Source organism: Parasteatoda tepidariorum, chromosome 7, assembly GCF_982258835.1.
Source record: "Parasteatoda tepidariorum strain Cologne lab strain chromosome 7, Ptep-v5.0, whole genome shotgun sequence".
NCBI classification, from domain to species: domain Eukaryota; kingdom Metazoa; phylum Arthropoda; class Arachnida; order Araneae; family Theridiidae; genus Parasteatoda; species Parasteatoda tepidariorum.
Window position 1 is genome coordinate 105,505,406 of NC_141761.1, and position 19,638 is coordinate 105,525,043.

General features: G+C 32.6%; 1 protein-coding gene across 1 annotated transcript in view; it reads left to right on the forward strand.

Annotated features, from left to right (window-relative positions):
• The window catches only part of LOC107437766 (uncharacterized), a 390,895-nt gene extending 372,017 nt beyond the window's left edge, over positions 1–18,878 (forward strand). The window contains exons 21-26 of the mRNA XM_016049867.4: positions 712–846; positions 2,062–2,187; positions 3,015–3,113; positions 4,600–4,698; positions 6,966–7,154; positions 17,507–18,878. Coding sequence (XP_015905353.3) covers positions 712–846; positions 2,062–2,187; positions 3,015–3,113; positions 4,600–4,698; positions 6,966–7,154; positions 17,507–18,781 — 1,923 coding nt within the window. The 3' untranslated portion in view covers positions 18,782–18,878. The remainder of the gene's footprint in view (positions 1–711; positions 847–2,061; positions 2,188–3,014; positions 3,114–4,599; positions 4,699–6,965; positions 7,155–17,506) is intronic.
• The last annotated feature ends 760 nt before the right edge of the window (positions 18,879–19,638 follow it).

Here is a 19,638-nt window from a genome sequence, read left to right on the forward strand (position 1 = left end):
GCACGTAGAAATGCATTCTGCTCTGAATTGCCGCTCTCTGTCACTATGATTTTTCAACTTTTTTATATTTACTTTCGACAACTCTTGAGAGCTTGAAACATGTCAACTGTTATTTCCATTTTGTATATTTTTTGAAGCTAATCAAGTAAAGTTTCACCACTTCAGTTTCTTGGGATTATTTATTTAATAAATTTTATTTATTGGTTTTCATTTATTTGATTTTATATATTTTTATTTATTTACTTAGTACATGTCTTATTACGAATACAGCGAAATCTATCTCTCACCTATTAAAAAGTGTTTTAATTCTTTCGAAATAATTAAATTCCGATAATATGCATAATATTCGATAATTCCGATAATAAATATGTATTCTCAGAAGAAATATCCGGTCATTCCGATCGGTGATTCTTTTTTAAAGCCAGTTTTACCGGACAGTCAATCTGATCAGTAGTACTCTCTCTGGTTGTGCAGTTTTAATTACAATCATCCAGCAATAGGAATAGTTATTGTGGAACAAACCGTTTAATAAACAAGCAAATCAATTAATCAGTTTCTTTTTTTACGATGTCCCCATGGCACATAATCTTTTTGCCAAATAAAAGTATGGACAAAGATAATATGGGTATATATTTAAAATTAATTAACAAATTCAAATGAAAAGTATTATTTTAAAAAGCATGTCTCATATCAACTTAACGTGTATTTTAGATATCACCGCCACCGGATAACCGAGGCCGGTTAAGCAGAATGATGGCGGTTCGTGAAGATTCGGATGAACGATCTGTGATAGGAGAAACAGGGGAAGATGATCCATTTGTAAAAAGTACAGAATGTCAAACAGAGGTATACTAAAAAAATGATAAAATATTTATAAAATAATATCGGTGTATTTTTTCAATATTTCAACTTATATATTGTCATATTTTATGTAAAAATAATTATTAACATTTTATGTTTCAATATACAAAAAATGAACATTTACCAAACCAAGATTAACACATCCCTAGAAGACAATACAGTTTTAATTAATGACTGTAGTTGAATGATTCTTATCCGAAGGGAGGGAACGAAAAGTTAGTAATAAATAAATCACTACTATTAATATTAATTATTAATATAATTAGGCAGCTTGCTAAAAACCAAAAGGCACTTACCACCGCTATTAAAAACGATAAAATAATTCTACTTTTCTATTATCTTTTGCCATTCCCGATGACTTTACGTTAGTAGATCAAGTAAAATTTGCTTCGGAAGTTCTACTCATTACAAAAAGTTAATTGAATAATAAGAATATTGCATATTAATAAAATTAATAAGAGTATTGCACTGTGTCAACTTGAGATTGCCCGAATTTTCCACAATTAAATAATTTTCTCCATTAATTTTGCACTTAAATGATCAAATTTTGTCTTTATTTCAATTACCGTTGATTGTAAATCATTTACGATTATCAAAGCACGTTTTAAGAAAGTGACTATAAAGTATCTGATTATATCTTTTAAATATTTCGAAAAAAAAAACTTATAGAATTATTTTTCTTACAACAACGCCTAATGTAAAACCTACGAGAAAAATTCCTTTACAAACATCCTAACTTAGCGGACTAAATGAAACTTTTAAACAATTTTTATGTTTGGGGGCTAAAATATACCTTCGCACCAACTTTCCAAATTTCAAAACCCATCCAGCACAAATGATTGTGTAGTCAGGAGAAAGACACAGTTGGACAGATATAAAATGTTTCTTTTATTATAATAATAGCTGAATTCCCGTTCTTCGTACGAGGTGGGGAAAAAACGTAAACCACGAAATCGGAATTTATCAGCATTTCAAAATTATTTTCAAAACTAAAGGGCATATAAAGCTAACATAATTCTACTTTTTTTATTCATTATTATTTCTTGTCTTTCTCGGTTACTTTATGGTTATTTGACTGTTTTATTTTATCATGATATGATAACAATTAAATAAATTGTTATTTAACCATTTTTTCCAAGAAATTTCTAACAGTGTATAGTTAACTATCCAAATAATCAAATCTATCTAAATAATTTTCAGTTGTTGGATATTACTTACACAAAAGAGATTGAGGAAAGGAGGAAGTACTCTGAAAATGATCCTGAATTGAGTAAATATCTTAAAAGTATGATTAGTGATCTGGAATCTGTGATAAAAAGTTATGCCGTAAGTATTTAAAACAAAACAAAATAAACTGATTTAACTTTCTTAATGATTTAAATTGCAGAAGTTGTTCTGTATGTGTGCACAAATCATAATGTGTAGTTTTTGAGCTGTGATGACTCAGGGGACAGAGCGCTGGCATCCAATAAGGTGGCCCGGGTTCGATCACAACGATAGCTGATTAATTCGAATTCTCGGGTCGCGCCGACCACAGTGCTGAAGCAAAAATATCCTCAGTGGTAGCCGGATCATGAGTTAGAGTTCCTTTGCCGTCAGGCTAACCGTGGAAGGTTTTCGTGGTTTTCCTGACCATGTAACGCAAATGGGTTAGTTGCATCAAAAAGCCCAATACTCTCCCAATACTTGATCCAGGAATTCCCTGGTCTTCTGGATTGGGTTCAAAATTGCAGGGCTACGGAGTTAAACACTAGTAGTCGTAAACCCAAAATTGGGTCGGCTGTTCAACGACGGTTATAAAATTGAAAGAAATTGTAGCTTTTGATTCCTTTACGAACGTAAGGTAAAAAAACTAATATTTATTTTTTGGCTTGCGATGCCTACCATACGGGCACAAAAAGGTCGAACGTAGGAGAATCGACACCGACAGTAAAGGTTGTATGTACATTTTCTAACATGTAATATCAAACTTCAAACTAATATGTAACTATCAAATATGTAACTATCAAACATGTAATATTTTTAATGTCAATTTCTTTAATTAAAAAATATAATCTTTTAGACATGTAATTAAAAAAAATTCGCTTTTAATTTTTAAACATAATTTTTAAGACTTATAATTCTCTGAGTGCATATTTTCTTTCAATCTTTAGATGGAGCAAGTGCGAGAATTGCAGAAAGAAAATGATGTTCTCCGTAAAGAATCCCAAGAGAAAGACTCTGTTATCAAAAAACTTCTCTCTCGATTGGAGGTAGACTTCTAATAACTTTTTAAAGTTTAATTTTAAAATCAATTTTATTGTAAGAAGTTCTAATCTCTTGTTTACAAATTCACATGCATTATAATTTTTCCTAATTCTAATCCAGGCACTGATATAACTCTAAACTAGTGATCGCCAAACCGTCGATCACGTGGGGCATTTTTGGTAGTTGGTTTAGCGCTCCGATTTGCTAACTTTAATTCCTCCACTGAGTTGATGTACCAAATCTAAGATTTTTTTTTTTAAGAAATAAAGGCTTATAGTTCTTTAGGTCAGTAGCTCACAGATTTAAAAATGTTAGAGTAGCTCAAACGCTGCGTAAGTTTGATGACCACTGTTCTAAGACTTTTGTATTAAATTGCTGCATTTTTGCTTGGAGAGTTTCATAATATCCCCTTTTAACATTTTCTTTTTTAAATCTCTGTAAAAATAAACGTAAATACCTATTCCCATTAGGGGTCATGAATTAATATTTAAGTTGGAAAGAAAATACAGTAACGTTTTAATAAGAGAGATGAAATGGGTTAAAATTATTGAAATTTGGTACTTAAAGTTATGAGAGATACCCAGCGAAAGACAATTATATAGCTTCCAATAAAATAAAGCAGGCAGAATATATTTCGTAATGGTTAATTTAATACCCAAATAAAGAACATAATGGGAAAAGGTGCTAAAAACACTCAAAATTGTTATCAGTGATATAGGGTGATCACTAATGTCTATATTTACGCATATGAAGTTATATTATTAATGTATGTAAGCAGTATAAATGGCTATGTATTTCAAGATGAGGCTGTTTGCAGCACCACCTGTTGAAAAACTTTGGAGTTGTGTACCTATCTTAAAAATAATACCGGATAAAAGAAAAAAGTTAATAGCAAAGCTGTTAAAGAGCATTATGGTACTGTTTATGCGATAGGAAGGCTAATTTCTCAGGTGTCCACTAAGTGGCTTTCTCTATTTGTAGCATTTCACTGCTTTATTTTACCTCATGACCACTTTTATATAGCTGTAGCTGTTCGAAAGTTAAGAGCGTATATTATACGGACTTAAGTAAAAAAACTTATATTTCTTGGTTTTATTCCTTTTATAATTTTCTCTTCTTTAATTGGAATGTTTTTTAATGAGCAAGCAATTAACTTTCCTGTTTATTCTATATTTTTAGTCTAAAACCGATGTTCCTAAATTCTCTAAAATGTCAGAGCAAGCAATTAGTTTTCCTGCTTGCTCTATATTTTGATTCCAAAACTGATATTCCTAAATTCTCTAAAATGTCTTCATAATTTTCTCTTCTTTAATTAGAATGTTTTTTAATGAGCAAGCAATTAGCTTTCCTGCTTGCTCTATCTTTTGAAGAAATGTTCTTAAATTCTCTGAAATGTCAGCCCCGTTTTCCTCTTAGTACTTCAATATTGACTACTATTCATAGTAACATGGTAATTATGTGTGTTAAATGTTTTTTTATATATATATACAGGAAAACAGTAACTGGGAAACATTTGATGAAATCTCCAGTTTAGGAGAATCATCTATCACACTTTCAGATAACAGGGAAGAAAATCAGAACGAACAAAAAGTAAGCTATTTTTAATAATGCCATTCTATTACTACTTTATGTAAATTTTTAATTCATGAATATTTCTAACCTTAATTTTTTAGCAGAATTCTAGCTAACCAATACAAGGTGTTTCACAATAACCATCCCCAATATGTAGGGTGTTCAATAAAATCCATATTCATCCTTTCGTGCTACAACTATCTACGTAAAAGCGGTGGTAAATAAGCTATTTGCTACAAGATGAATCTGTGTGCAGCACCTTAGAATTTATCTCGAAAAGGGAACAAGATATGAGAAAAAAGTGATTTAAAAAGTTTTAAGACGCATGAGTGACTTTGTACGAATAGACATCTGGTGGATATTAGTGCTAAGAAAAGAATATTTAAAACATATTTCTTTGTTCTGACTTTCTACACTGTAATATGATAAAACGTCCAGAAGAAGATTCAGTTATTGCGAGATGTTTTTATTTTTGATTCTTAAACTTTTCTTACCTTTATTATCAATACAAACTTATTTTGGTGATAGTTTTTCCGTCACTTCACTTTGTATGAAATCAGGACAAAGAAATAAAACTTTTTAAATGTTCTTTTTTAGTATTGATGAGCACAAAACGTCCATTCATACTAAATCGATCATGATCTACAATTTTTAAATTCATTTACGTTCCTTATCTCAAACCGTTTCCACTGTTGAAACTAACTTCACATTTTCCCACTAGGTGGTACTGTGCATGGCCTCGTTTTGCATCAAATAGCCACTTTATCATACCTAGACACCACTTTTATAACTATATAGTTCGAAAGCTAAGTGAATACAGATTGGAGTCATTACCAAGCACAAATGAAAAGACACTACTGTCTTATCAAAACATTTGTCTAACGCTAAACATACCGAAACTTTACAATTCAACATACAATAACCGGTTTTTTGACCGGTTGTGGCATGTTTAGTGTCGACCAAATAGAGTGAAACCTGTCAATCTGACCACCCTTGTACGTCGACCATCTTTTTAAAAGTATTTCTATTATCAAGAACCGTTTATTCTGTGTAGTAAAAGGGAGCAAAATCTGACCACCAGTCCATGGTTTATGCTGTTTGCTAAAATGAGTTAAATTTTTCTAGATGTGTATTAAATGTTAGTCTAAAGCGGAATAAAAAGAAACGTTTTTTACAAAATTTACTCTACTGATGTGTTACGTGTTGAAATTTCACTAAATTTGTGAAACAGTATTAAAAGCTAACCTAAACTTTTCCTTGAGTTGACCATGTGAGAAAATTATAATGGATTTTGTAGAAATTAGGCTTGTAACTATAACGAAGCAAATTTTAAGATTTTAAAAAAATATAACGCTAAGTTTTCTAATTCCACTAGTGTATTGATATTAAAAATTATCTATGATAAAAAAAAGTAACACAAATTTCATAACAAATGTTTTTAGGCTTGCCAGTTTAAGAAAAGAAAAAATGTATGTAATGTAAATTAAACTATGTCTGTAAATAATCTTATTAATTAAAATATATACGGTATTTACTAGATAAAGTTTTAAGATCATGTTAATCCAGTTCATGTTAAAATCAGTTCGGTATTATCTCAATACCAGTATAATAAACTTTTTTTTTAATAGCTTAACCTTTCTTAGTTTTGCTCTTTTAGTGCCGTCTTTACATTTGCCTGGTATACCCTACATTGATGTTTTTTGCCACTGCTCGCTATATATTTACCCGGTGTACACTACACTAATGTTTATTAAGTTTAAGTGCCCCTGTCCAGTATATCCGACCACACTACACTGAAGTAGCGCCACTTATTGACTACACTGGTAGAACGCAGAGTAGGACAATGTCAATTTATTATTACGTTCTAATATCTAAGAAATATATGAATAACATGAGCAACATGATATATTAGGGGGACCGGAAAGTAATGTCGTTTCGGTGCGTTTGATATTTGTTATCAAGATATTATTTTTTAATCCATAAAGTATTCTACATTCTTTCAATGCCGTTGGCAACAACCTTTCAATGACGGATCGAAAATGAATCGAAAAAAATTACTTTACTCTTAAGACTAACGAATATTTAATTCGCCGAGACGACATTACTTTCCGGTCCCCTAATATATGAGAATTACATAATCTGCTACTCGCTAAGTTGATCAATTAATTGGTCAATTACACAGGTTTAACTATCAGTTTTTAGATGTAACATATTAGCTAGTTTTAACAACATAGCAACTAGTTTTAGCAACATATTAACAAGTTTTTAATGTTTAACCTGCTCAGATTGATTCAGATTGCGAAGACAAAAGTGTGAGTGAATCAGATACCAAAGACCTGGAAGATAACGAAAGCAAGCTACTTCTGGAACAATCAAAGAAACCAAGAAAATCGTGGCCATCGTCTATCTGTGCTCGCAGACGCAAACTTGGTCTAACAAGACAAAGTCTCTCCCTCGATGACCCCGAATATCAGGTTAGACACGAAGTTTCATTGTTTTGTTTTTTTCTGTTGATTTAAGTAACAGTTGTTAGTAACTTTTATCAGCACTATAAGCAGTTACGTGACGATGAAATATTTCAGAAGAGGTGAATTCTTTTTTTATCAAGTGGCAAATCTGTGCATGAAAAAGTCAAGCCTTCTCTCACTGGCTCAGTAAGCAAAGTAAATCTAGAGCCGCGGTGAGTCAGGGGATAGAGAGTTCGCCTTCTAATGAGGTGAACCGGGTCGAATCCTAGCGATGGTTGGTAGATATGAATTCCACACAAGGCTTGCACCGAGCCGTCAGGCTGACCGTGTGAGGATTAACTCTCTATGTAACTATGTTTCCTCTCTATGCAGTTGAACATTAGTAGTCGTATACCCAAAATTGGGTCGGCTGTTCAACGACTGTAATAAAATAAAATAAGCGTTTTAGGTTTATATGATTTCCTCTCTCTCTCCACAACTTTGCCCTCTCCGTCACAAAGATTTCGGCAAATCTTTTCTCCTACGCAAGTATGTACCAAATTTATACAGAAACGCACGTTTTATTTTATTTTATTACCGTCGTTGAACAGCAGACCCAATTTTTTGGTTTTTGACTACCAATGTTCAACTACGTAGCCTTGTAATTTTGAACCCAATCCGGTAGACAAGGGAACTCCTGGATCAAGTATTGGGAAAAATTTGCCTTCATGGAGGACTGTTTGTTTGAACTAACCCGCATTTGCATTACATGGAGAGGAAGAGCACAAGTGATCCACCTACCAGTGAGGATATTTCACGTCAGTCCTGTGGTCGGTGCGAGACGGATGCGGAATTCGTATCGACCAGCCATTGATGGAATTTGAACCCGGTTTGAAAGCAAGATTTGCCGAAATCATGATAACGGGAAAAGAAAAAATGTAGAGAGTAAGGATATCGCGAAACTTGCCTACTCTATTAACAAAAAGTAAAAGTGTCACCAAGTATTCTCAATGGTGCAACAAATGAAGAAAGTTGACATCTTATTTCGTGTATTAATTACGTTTAGATGACCAGATATTTCCCGCAAAGCTGTATACAGTTATCACGCACTATTAAAATTATAACTATGGTTTGAAATATCATTTGAGAGATTTCGCGCTTTCACTTCACATGCCGCACGTTCATCTGCAAAAGCTCTGCTCATGCTTTGGATGAACTGATATTTTTTTTGTAGCAGCTCCTCTGTGCAGAACTTACTTACGGGGAAAAGTGGGGGATTCTTAATAAAAGGGTAATACCTCTATTGTTCCACTTGAATTTCTGGGCTAGTTTAAATATTCGTAAAATTATGAAAAATTAAATGCTTGCCCTTTCTTATAAATGCAAGTACTATAAGAGTAACCAAATATACATGCATGCAGATTCCTCTTCACTCCTAATTGGAGCAGAACTCTCCATTCTACTCTACTTGTGGCAAAATACTTCGCATCTTTCCATGTTTTGCCTATCGCTTTCAATTCATCTATAATATTAATCAATCACGTAACTTTAACTTTATAGTAAACTTAGGAGGCAACACGTCCCCATTTAAGCATATTAGCTTAGTACGATAAATATACAGCACATTTTCAGCTTAGTACGATAATGGTTAAGCAAAATGAATTATTTAAAAACGAGTAATATAAAAAAGACATTTTAAAGTCAATTCCTACTTAGTTCAACAAAAAAAAAAATTATTTTAGTTACTTTTTATTATATAATTAAAAAATTTTCTCATTTATGAAACGAAAATTAATTATGAATTAATTAAATTTTATTTTTGTTACTTTTTATTAAATAATTACAATTTGTTCTCCCATATGAAACGAAAATTAATTAATTATGACATAATTAAATTTAATTAATTAAATTTAATTAATGTGTTAAATTTAACAAATTAATCAAGTTTAATTATTGTATTAATATTTGAAAAAACTGTATTAACATCAAGAGTCATCCACTACAAGTTTTCAAAAATGTATTTGAATTTGAATGGATGAATAAAAAATATTTTATTAAAGATTGAAAATTTGAACAAGATATATAAATATACAGGGTGATTCTAAGAAGATGGGCAAAATTTTAGGAAGTGATAGTACACACCCAAGCAAACAATTTTTATCAAAGAATGCATGGTCGAAAACAAAACGCAAAGCCGCTAGAGGGAGCCAAAGTTAATGTTCTAATATGAGGCAAAAACACATTAAGAACGATGAAGTTAAGTTATAAAAGCAAATTTAATGGCATGTGACTACAATAAGTGTTCAAAACAGTGGGCGGGAGCGGCTATGCACGCAGTACAACGGCGAAGAAAAGATATTCGAACATTCTGAAACACACCAGGCATATCACGAACTTTCCCTGCAGCGGCCGAAAGTTTGGCGACATGTAACTCCGTGCAGTAACTAGCAACAGGAATGGAGCTTTCACGTTTGCATCAAACAACGTTCCAAATGCCCCAGCACCTTTGCGTTTTGTTTTCGACCATGCATTCTTTGACAAAAACTGTTTGCTTGGATGCGTACTATCACTTCCTAAAATCTTGCCCATCTTTTTAGAATCACCCTGTATACAGGGAAAGTGTGAACTAATAGTAGGAATTGGTAAGAAAAAAAAGGCGCGTGGTATCAGACAATTATAAAAGTATAAATGCAGTGCAGTAACTAGCAACAGGAATGGAGCTTTCACGTTTGCATCAAACAACGTTCCAAATGCCCCAGCACCTTTGCGTTTTGTTTTCGACCATGCATTCTTTGACAAAAACTGTTTGCTTGGATGCGTACTATCACTTCCTAAAATCTTGCCCATCTTTTTAGAATCACCCTGTATACAGGGAAAGTGTGAACTAATAGTAGGAATTGGTAAGAAAAAAAAGGCGCGTGGTATCAGACAATTATAAAAGTATAAATGCAGTGCAGTAACTAGCAACAGGAATGGAGCTTTCACGTTTGCATCAAACAACGTTCCAAATGCCCCAGCACCTTTGCGTTTTGTTTTCGACCATGCATTCTTTGACAAAAACTGTTTGCTTGGATGCGTACTATCACTTCCTAAAATCTTGCCCATCTTTTTAGAATCACCCTGTATACAGGGAAAGTGTGAACTAATAGTAGGAATTGGTAAGAAAAAAAAGGCGCGTGGTATCAGACAATTATAAAAGTATAAATGCAGTGCAGTAACTAGCAACAGGAATGGAGCTTTCACGTTTGCATCAAACAACGTTCCAAATGCCCCAGCACCTTTGCGTTTTGTTTTCGACCATGCATTCTTTGACAAAAACTGTTTGCTTGGATGCGTACTATCACTTCCTAAAATCTTGCCCATCTTTTTAGAATCACCCTGTATACAGGGAAAGTGTGAACTAATAGTAGGAATTGGTAAGAAAAAAAAGGCGCGTGGTATCAGACAATTATAAAAGTATAAATTTGATGGCGTAGACCACACGTGCTACCACGTAATGTTCATTATTGAATTTATCTGACACAGTGATTATAAAAAAATTAAATATTTAAATGTGTGCCATAAACTAGTTTTTTGCTCAAATAGAGCTAAAAGTTAGAAATTATCACTGATGTTATTTTTAAAATATGTGAAAAAATTAATCGCTTATAGTAAAATTTAAAACGATGCCTAACGCTTAACCCATCAGAAAATTCCATTTCGTTTTTCGCTCATCCCTATTTAATTAAAGAATTAATATTTGTAAAAACTGTATTAACATCAAGTGTCATCCACTACAAGTTTTAAAAAAATGTATTTGAACTTGAGTGGATGAATAAAAAGTATTTTATTAACGATTGAAAATTTGAACAAGATATAGGGAGAGTGTGAACTAATAGTAGGAATTGAATAAAGTCTAAAATGTATTTGAACTTGAGTGGATGAATAAAAAGTATTTTATTAAGGATTGAAAATTTGAACAATATATAGGGAGAGTGTGAACTAATAGTAGGAATTGAATAAAGTCTAAAATGTATTTGAAGTTGAGTGGATGAATAAAAAGTATTTTATTAAGGATTGAAAATTTGAACAAGATATAGGGAGAGTGTGAACTAATAGTAGGAATTGAATAAAGTCTAAAATGTATTTGAACTTGAGTGGATGAATAAAAAGTATTTTATTAAGGATTGAAAATTTGAACAATATATAGGGAGAGTGTGAACTAATAGTAGGAATTGAATAAAGTCTAAAATGTATTTGAACTTGAGTGGATGAATAAAAAGTATTTTATTAAGGATTGAAAATTTGAACAAGATATAGGGAGAGTGTGAACTAATAGTAGGAATTGAATAAAGTCTAAAATGTATTTGAACTTGAGTGGATGAATAAAAAGTATTTTATTAACGATTGAAAATTTGAACAAGATATAGGGAGAGTGTGAACTAATAGTAGGAATTGAAAAATAGATAATTAGGCAATAATAGAGGTGCCACAAAAAGTAAGTAAGTAAGTGTTATAAGTAAGTGCCATTGAAAAATAGATAGTACTAAGTGCCATCGTCAGTGCCGAATTATGGAAAATACCAGAAAGGCTTCAATATTAATTAAATCCCAACAATAAGATTTTTAAAAGTTTAGAAATTTGGGGACGATAGAGAGAGTTTTTTTTTTTAGAATGAAATAGGATTCCCAAAATTCTAAGTCAATCGATGAAGAGCAATGTTAAAAAATTTAGAAAATTCAAAGGGGTGATCAGAGATTCAGCAATCTCTCGTATTCACAAAGTTATTTGCTTTAGCTAAATACGAAAGCTTACGAAATACAGAGGATTACGCTTACGTTCAGGGGAAATTTCATACGCATTCGAGCACTTGTTGTCAGCAATAAAATTTAAGGTGAAACAAACTATTTTACTTCTTAGAACATTAAGCAACTTAAAGTTTGACTTTTAAATGAAATAGTAAAACAATCGAATTATGTTAGAATAAGAGAATTTATTAGGTTACCTCAATAATATTCGAATGCAACCTTCGCTCCATAACGCTAGCCTTAAGATAAACAAGTTGCTGGATAAGAAGAATATTACTTGAACAAATATTAGAGGCACGAGAGACAAACAGATGGAAAATAGTAAGTTTTCAATTTACGAAGCGAAATTAAACATTTTAAGGAGGAAGTGTGGAAAACAGTTGTGAGAAATTCATGAATATACCAAACAATAAAAATACAGGCCGTCTTAAATTAGAATGATGATTTTTAAAGATATATAGCAGCGAAAAGGGTAAGGGGATACTATATAGCGAGGGAAACTTTTCATCATAAATTCTTCATAATTTTAAATTTAAGGTATGGAAAAAATGAGTAGAAGCAAAATTAGAGGAGGCCATCAATTCTCTATTGCTGAAAAAAGAGTATATATATATGTACAAACAAGTTCGAAAAAGAGAACTACTATGATCGTTAGTTATCCTCTCATAAATTTATTTTTCTTTCATTTATTTGAAATTTTATTTCAGTTTTCCAAACTTTATGGTAGGTTTACCTGTACTCAATTTTTTTATACTTTAAATTTTAACCCACTCACGGTTCTGCACGTAAAAAGTCTCATTTTAAGCTGCAGTTTTCACTACGTAACAAAACCAGTTTTTCTATGTTATTAAATTGAGAAATTGTGTGCAGGAATAAAACATTTTGCCCATTTGCTAAACCACCAGTGGGTAAAATTACTTATGATGTTAAATAAATAATCCCAAAAAATGAAGTGGTAAGATAAACTTGATAAAAAAAAAACTTCATTCGCTTCAAAAATATATAAATTGGAAACAACAGTAGACATGTTTTAAGCGCTCAAAAGCAGGCATTCTTTTTCAAGACTTGACAGACGTAAATGAGAAAAAACAAAAGTGATTTTGATATATAAAACGTAAAGTTATCATCGAAAAATTGAAAAATAAGGGTGAGAAACAAAAGTAGAAAACCCACAGTAGCCGAGAGAGAGAAAAAAGGATGAAAAACAGAACGGGAAAATCCACAGGGGTCGAGAGAGGCGAATCAGAGTTAAATGCGCTTTCACGCGTTGTAGAGGTGGTGAGGAACTAATGTAGTTAACAAGGGAATCAGCATTCATATGAATGAAACAAGGTTCTTAAGCGACAAAATGAGCTGATATGGCTAAGAAACATATGGAAGTAATTTGGCCCAAGATTTCAAAAATGCACAACAATTGATGATTTCTTACATTCTTTATAACGGACACATCTATCGCATTCCTTAGTCCTAATTTTTTTAGAGCGTCTATACAGCCGATAGTTTGTCCGATACAGCAAAAGTCGCACTAAATGTGATAAATGCCCCATCGATTATCAAAGCTAATAGGATCTTAAAAAGATTTAACCCTTTGTAACTCAACAACTCTGATTTAAGAAATATTTACGCGGACGTTAGAATACATCATACTCGTATTAAGCGTGTAGAAAATAATGAAAAAATTAAGACCTTAAAATTAAAAATTTATTGATAAAAAGCATTTGTTGAACATCTCCACTATCGTGAAAAATAGCACAAAAATTCCAATATATTTAAAACTTCATGAGAAAAATTTTGAAATTGTTGTTTTTATGGTAACAAAGTCTCACACCACATTTTTCAATCCCTCCTTACCCAAATATACAATCAAGGGGATTGTTGTAAGAAAATTTTATATCCTGCAATTATGTCGTGGAACAATTCTTGCTGAACGCATTATAATATTGCTAGCTGCACCAAAACTTGGTTCCCCCGAGTTTGCAATATTTTCTTTATCTGAATTTGGTTCGATTTCATAGGTAAATCCAGCTCATTATAGGATTGAATTTTCATGTATGTTGCAGATGTGTAACGCGGTGATACAAAGGGTTAAATTTGATTTTGTTAACAGGCCGCAAAAACAATTACTGTTAACAGGCCAGTTAGCAGCAACCGAGCGGAAAAAGTAAAGTTCGGAGTTTAAAGTCGAAGAGTCAGAGCAAAGGTGATGTGCATTGAAAGCGAAAATATTAAATGCAGAAATTTTTTGACAGTTAAGGTGATTCGAATGAACCTAAGGTGGCGAAGAGACGGCCGAAATGTTTACGATAAGCAGAGGTGGAAAAACGATTCATGTATTTAGTTACAAGAATATCTATAAAAAAAAAGGATAAAGTAAAATTTTTTTCTGCATCTTAAGTAAATTGAATGTTAGGATTGACTGAGTTGACAGCAGAAAGTAACTCTTGAAAATCAATATGACTGCCAACTAAGCCGCCAGCATAGAATTCGAACAATATAAGAACTTTAACTTTTCCATCGAAGTAATACATGAATATGCCACAAAGAAGAGAGGGGTTTTCATGGTTAAATCCTTAATTTGTTTATTGAAATAACCATTGAACTAAAAAGCAGTTATCTCGATGCAGGATTTGGCAAGGAATGATTCAATTTCAATCAAAGAGTAGTGGAACTCTTACAACCGTAGTTTTAAGCAATCGATAGAAATGGGGACAGAAAAACTACATCAAGAGAGAGTATTACAGGCCATATTATTAGAACACACTATAAGATTCTATGTAAAATCTTTATTATCAGGTGATACTTTACAGCTGTATTGTTTTTACTCGGATGAAACCGGTTTGCATTTGTTTACGCTCCTGTATAAATTGGTTAACATTATAATGTAATAGTTTAAAAATAAATACAAATAGGAAGTATATAACAAATCTCTTGAACAAAAAACCAATTACATGTTTGTTTAATTATACGAGTGTTGCATATAAACTCGTGCAAATCATATAATTATTAAAAAACTACAGTGTGTCTACTAATTTGGTCTAATAATTATAATAGACTAATATAATACCTGATATAATAAATATTCCATATTTATATAACCTATTGTCTAATTTATCCTATCGTCAAATTTATGTTATATATAGTCTAATTCAACCCATTGATACGCTAGCGTAAACAAGTGCAAACCGGTTTCAGTCACGTAAAAGAAATAAAGCTGTATAGTATCACCTGATGTTACATAGAATCTTATAGTCCGTCTGATAAATTGGTCAGGGACTGTAGTTTTGTTGGAAACGGGAAAGGTTTCCAAGTTGGGAAGCAAAATCATGGAAATTTTTACCAGTATGGATATTGTTGGAAGTAACAGGTGAGATGATACGCGCTAAATTGCAAGCAAATTTATAGCACGGGGTATCAATGTTTGAGATAATAAGTCAAAAAGCAAGTGGGGGCTTGTAAACTTGCTAGACACTGTTACAATTAACAAGTCCCAACTTGTAGACCCATTGTCTCGAACATTGATATGTCGTACTATAAACTTGCTAGCTATTCATTAGCGCTTATCATCTCCCCTTTAACTTCCAACAATACCCATACTGTTTAAAATGTCCATGATTTTGTTTCCCAACTAGCACTTCTTTCCTCCTCTAATAAAACTACAGTCCCTTAATGTTGCTTCACTAATTTCCCCATTTCTAGTACTATCGATTGTTTAAAACTACGGTTGAAGAATTTTACTACTCTTTTACTGAAATTGATGATATTATCTTTGTCTATTTCTCTATTCAGCAAACGGTTTTTCAATTCAGCGATAATTTCTATAAACAAATTGAGAGTTTAGCCATGGGCGATCCCCTCTCTCCCATATATTTGTGATATATTCATGCATTATTTGGAAGAAAAGTTTATAAATTCTTTAAATTCTCTTGGTAGAAAAAATATGTTGACTCTACGTTTGCCTTAGTACAAAGATTCAAAATTCTTTTCATTGAATCCGATATTCGAGAGTTATTTTCTGTTATCAACTTAATTGACCCCAACATTCAATTTACTTCAAACACGGTATTTAATTTTCTTTACTTTTTTAGATGTTCTTGTAAATAAATACTCTGACCATTTTCCGCCTCTGTTTATCGTTAACATTTTTCTGACTCATTGCCCCAATGTTAATTCTAATCACCCTAATTGTTCTGCTTTTCATGCTTTAGTTTTCCACGCACTCAACTTCGATATAACTCCGAACTTCAATTCCTGTTTTCTTGCTGCTACCTGTAGATTTAACACTTTTATAATTAATTCAGTTCTTGCTAAATTCACTAGACCCAAATGCTCCTCTTCTAATTCTTACAGAAAATTTGCTATTTTATTGTTTTTTTTTCCTCAAATTTGTTATAAAATTGCTAATATCTTCACCCGTTTTGGTTTTAAAGTCATAATTAGGCCTGTTAACAAAATAATATTTAAATCTCTTACAGATCATATTAGCCTTGATAATCGCTGGGGTGTTTACCACACTTCCTTACAGTGAAACCTTGGCTACATCGGATAAATAAAATTTAAATAAGCAAGATAGATATGTCCGTTATCAAGATCGCAAAAAATCATTAATGGCTGCACATTGTTGGAATCTTGGACGTAAATTCAATTTCGACCATACCATAATTATTTCCACCCCAGTCACATCAGCTCATCTTTATATTCTGGAATCTAGTTTTCTTCATATGAATGTTTATTTCCCTGTTAGAGACATTAGTTCCTCATCACATCTGTTGCCCGTGGAAATGCATTTTACCCTGATTTACCGCTCTCAACCACTGTGGATTTCTTATTTTGCTTTCAATTTTTTTCCTCTCTCTGCGATGTTTCTACTTATGTTTCTCATCTTTATTTTTCCTTTTTTTGTAGGCAACTTCGTTTTATGTTTCAAATTACTTTTGCTTCTTTTCATTCGCGTTTTTCAAGTCTTGAAAACGAACGTCTACTTTTGAGAGCGCTTGAACATGCTGACTGTTATTTCCTAATTATATACTTATGATAGTAAAAAATATACAATGAATAGTATCTTCCATTTTATAATGTCCTCTGGAGACTGAAAAAAATAGTCCTTGCAATAAAAATCACATGGCAGAACACAAATGTTCTTCCCAGAATTCCAGGTTTTAGTTTACAAAATGTTTCAACAGATGGCGCAGCAGATAGTTAACGTCCGATTGAAAGAAAAATACTAGATGAAAAAAGTTTTTAAAATATGAAAAATAAATTTTTGTACGGTTTTCAACGAAAAAGTAAGAATTAAAATATTATGTGTAACTTATAAGAATTCAGTTGATATAGTCAATGCCAATTTTCCAAGCACCCTATTCATTTCACATAAATTTTATCTTTAAATGTATTGAAGGATATTGTTACAAAATAATTTTTTAAAAAACCAGGTGAGAAGTCTAGGGTTTATATGATATCATCCACTGAAATATCATCGACTTCTATTGAAAATTTTATCAGACTCTTAAATATTTTCAATGATTCATTATTTCTCAATGACTCCATATAAATTATAAATAACTCAATCATTTTAATACCATGCTTGATTTACAGAAAATGGTTTTGGCAGAGGAAGATGAACTGTGGCGTGTAGAATTTCCTCCCCCGCCGCCAAACATGCCATCAAGATCAGTCATTCCAAAGCCCAAAATCTATCCTGCACTTCCAGAAAGCTTCTTAGAAGAGCTTCCCAGTGATTTAGAAAAACCATCATTTGAGAGGAGCTTAACAGTAAAAAGTGACAACGATTGGGAGGTTAAAATGCTAGTCGAACAATTCGAAGAGAACGTTCACCATAGCAGGCGCCATTCTAGTGGTGAAGCTCTGTCTTGGGACAAAGTCCTTCGACTCAGAAACTCGATTAGAACTAAAAATCCCCCTGCCCCCGCTGTACGAGGCAGACGTAAATTCAGTCTCATCGAAGATAGCTCTGGCAGACCACTGAGTTGTCCGAGCAGTGCAGCGGGAGCTTCGTCCATCATGTCCCAATCTACTTCATATTCGAGCTTAATAAGCGTGGATCATCACCGAGATTCCGCCGGAATCAACAACACTAAGACAGATCCCAAGCATGTCCGACGAAAAAGTAGCAATATTTTTACCCAAAGCCGGCCGACCGGCAGGAAATGTAGCCTTCCCATTATTCAGCCTCTAACATCAATCAACATGGCTCGGTGGCTGAGCCTTGAAAACGTCAAACCAGAAGATATCCAGAACCAAGAATCAAGCCACCGAACTTCCATATCGTCAGGATATTCTCAAGAAACTGTCATAGAAGTTGGTTCCAGGTATTCATCTTCCGAAGATGTGCACGAACCAGATAACACCGAGGAAGGACACCATTCTTCCAATACTACAACAAAAGATACTAGTTTTTCCCTCAATCTTGCAACGGCGCCACGAATTACCGATTGGCCTTCGAGTCCCTGTCTTCCTACAATACGGGAAGATGAACACTCTCAAGCTCTTAGCTTTTCAACGACGAAATCTTCGCCTGGTCGTAGCTTCAGCCACGACTGCTTGTCTAAAACATTTGCCTTGAAAGAAATGGTGCAAAACCACAGGAAAAACATTTCGTTCCAGCAGAGTGACTCTGATTCCTTCCATGAGACGTTCTTTAGTACCGTTATACCACCAAGTAACGACAACGTTATTTTAGAGTTAAATAAGTCTTCGTGTAAAGATATCTCCTCCGATAATCAACGTTTCTATGGTGATGAAAGTGCTGAAAATATATCTTCATCCAAACTCTCGATGAAGGAAAATCCAAAAACTCAGAACAGCGTCGTAATAAATATTCCAAATTTCGAACCCATTCTAAGTCCTTAGATAAGTGTAAGCCACGTTGAAGATTGTAACGGATTACAATCTGCAACGACATACTTGTAATAAAATAATCATTTTAATACAAGAAATCATTATTTTACGATGTTTAATGTCAATATTACCATTTTCATTTCAATATGTGTATTTAAAAATAGTATGTATCATACTTATTAAATGAAAACATAGAACCAAATAATGAATATCATAAGTAGAAGTTTCTCATTTTACAAATATTATTAAATTTGCAATAACATATAAGTAAATATTTTTAAATTACTAAAAATAAATTCTAATTGACGTTATTGTTACATGCTGCAAGTGATTCCAGTTCCCTTAAATTAAATTATCTTTTCCCAGAACCTGATTTGAATTAATGGTCGTTATTTTCACTTAGCTAGTCGCTTTTTGATACTCCCATAAAAATGTTCTAAGAAAATCAGTTGTAAAAGCCAAAATTATTCAAGCTGAGATATTTACTTGAAAACTTAAAGTATGCAGAGCTTGGGGCTATACAAATAAAAAGCCACATTTTTTTCAAATAGTTTAGAAAGGTTTTATTTGATTTAAAATACCGTGACTTTCATGCACGCAATAAGATGTTCTTGCGTATAGTGATGTTGTCAAGTTGAAATTCCGGAAATTTGTGTAATACTTATCTGAAAACAATACTAAACAATTTAGTGGAAAAATTTTAACTTTTGGGAAAAGTATGACTTATTACGATACTGCCTCAAGCCTAAAATACATAATTTTTTTAAAATTACTTTTTTTTCTTCAATTTATTGATTTTGTATTTCTTTTGAGTTAAATTAATCCTTTGCTTACGGTGCACCATCACACGTGGTCCACATGTTCCAGCC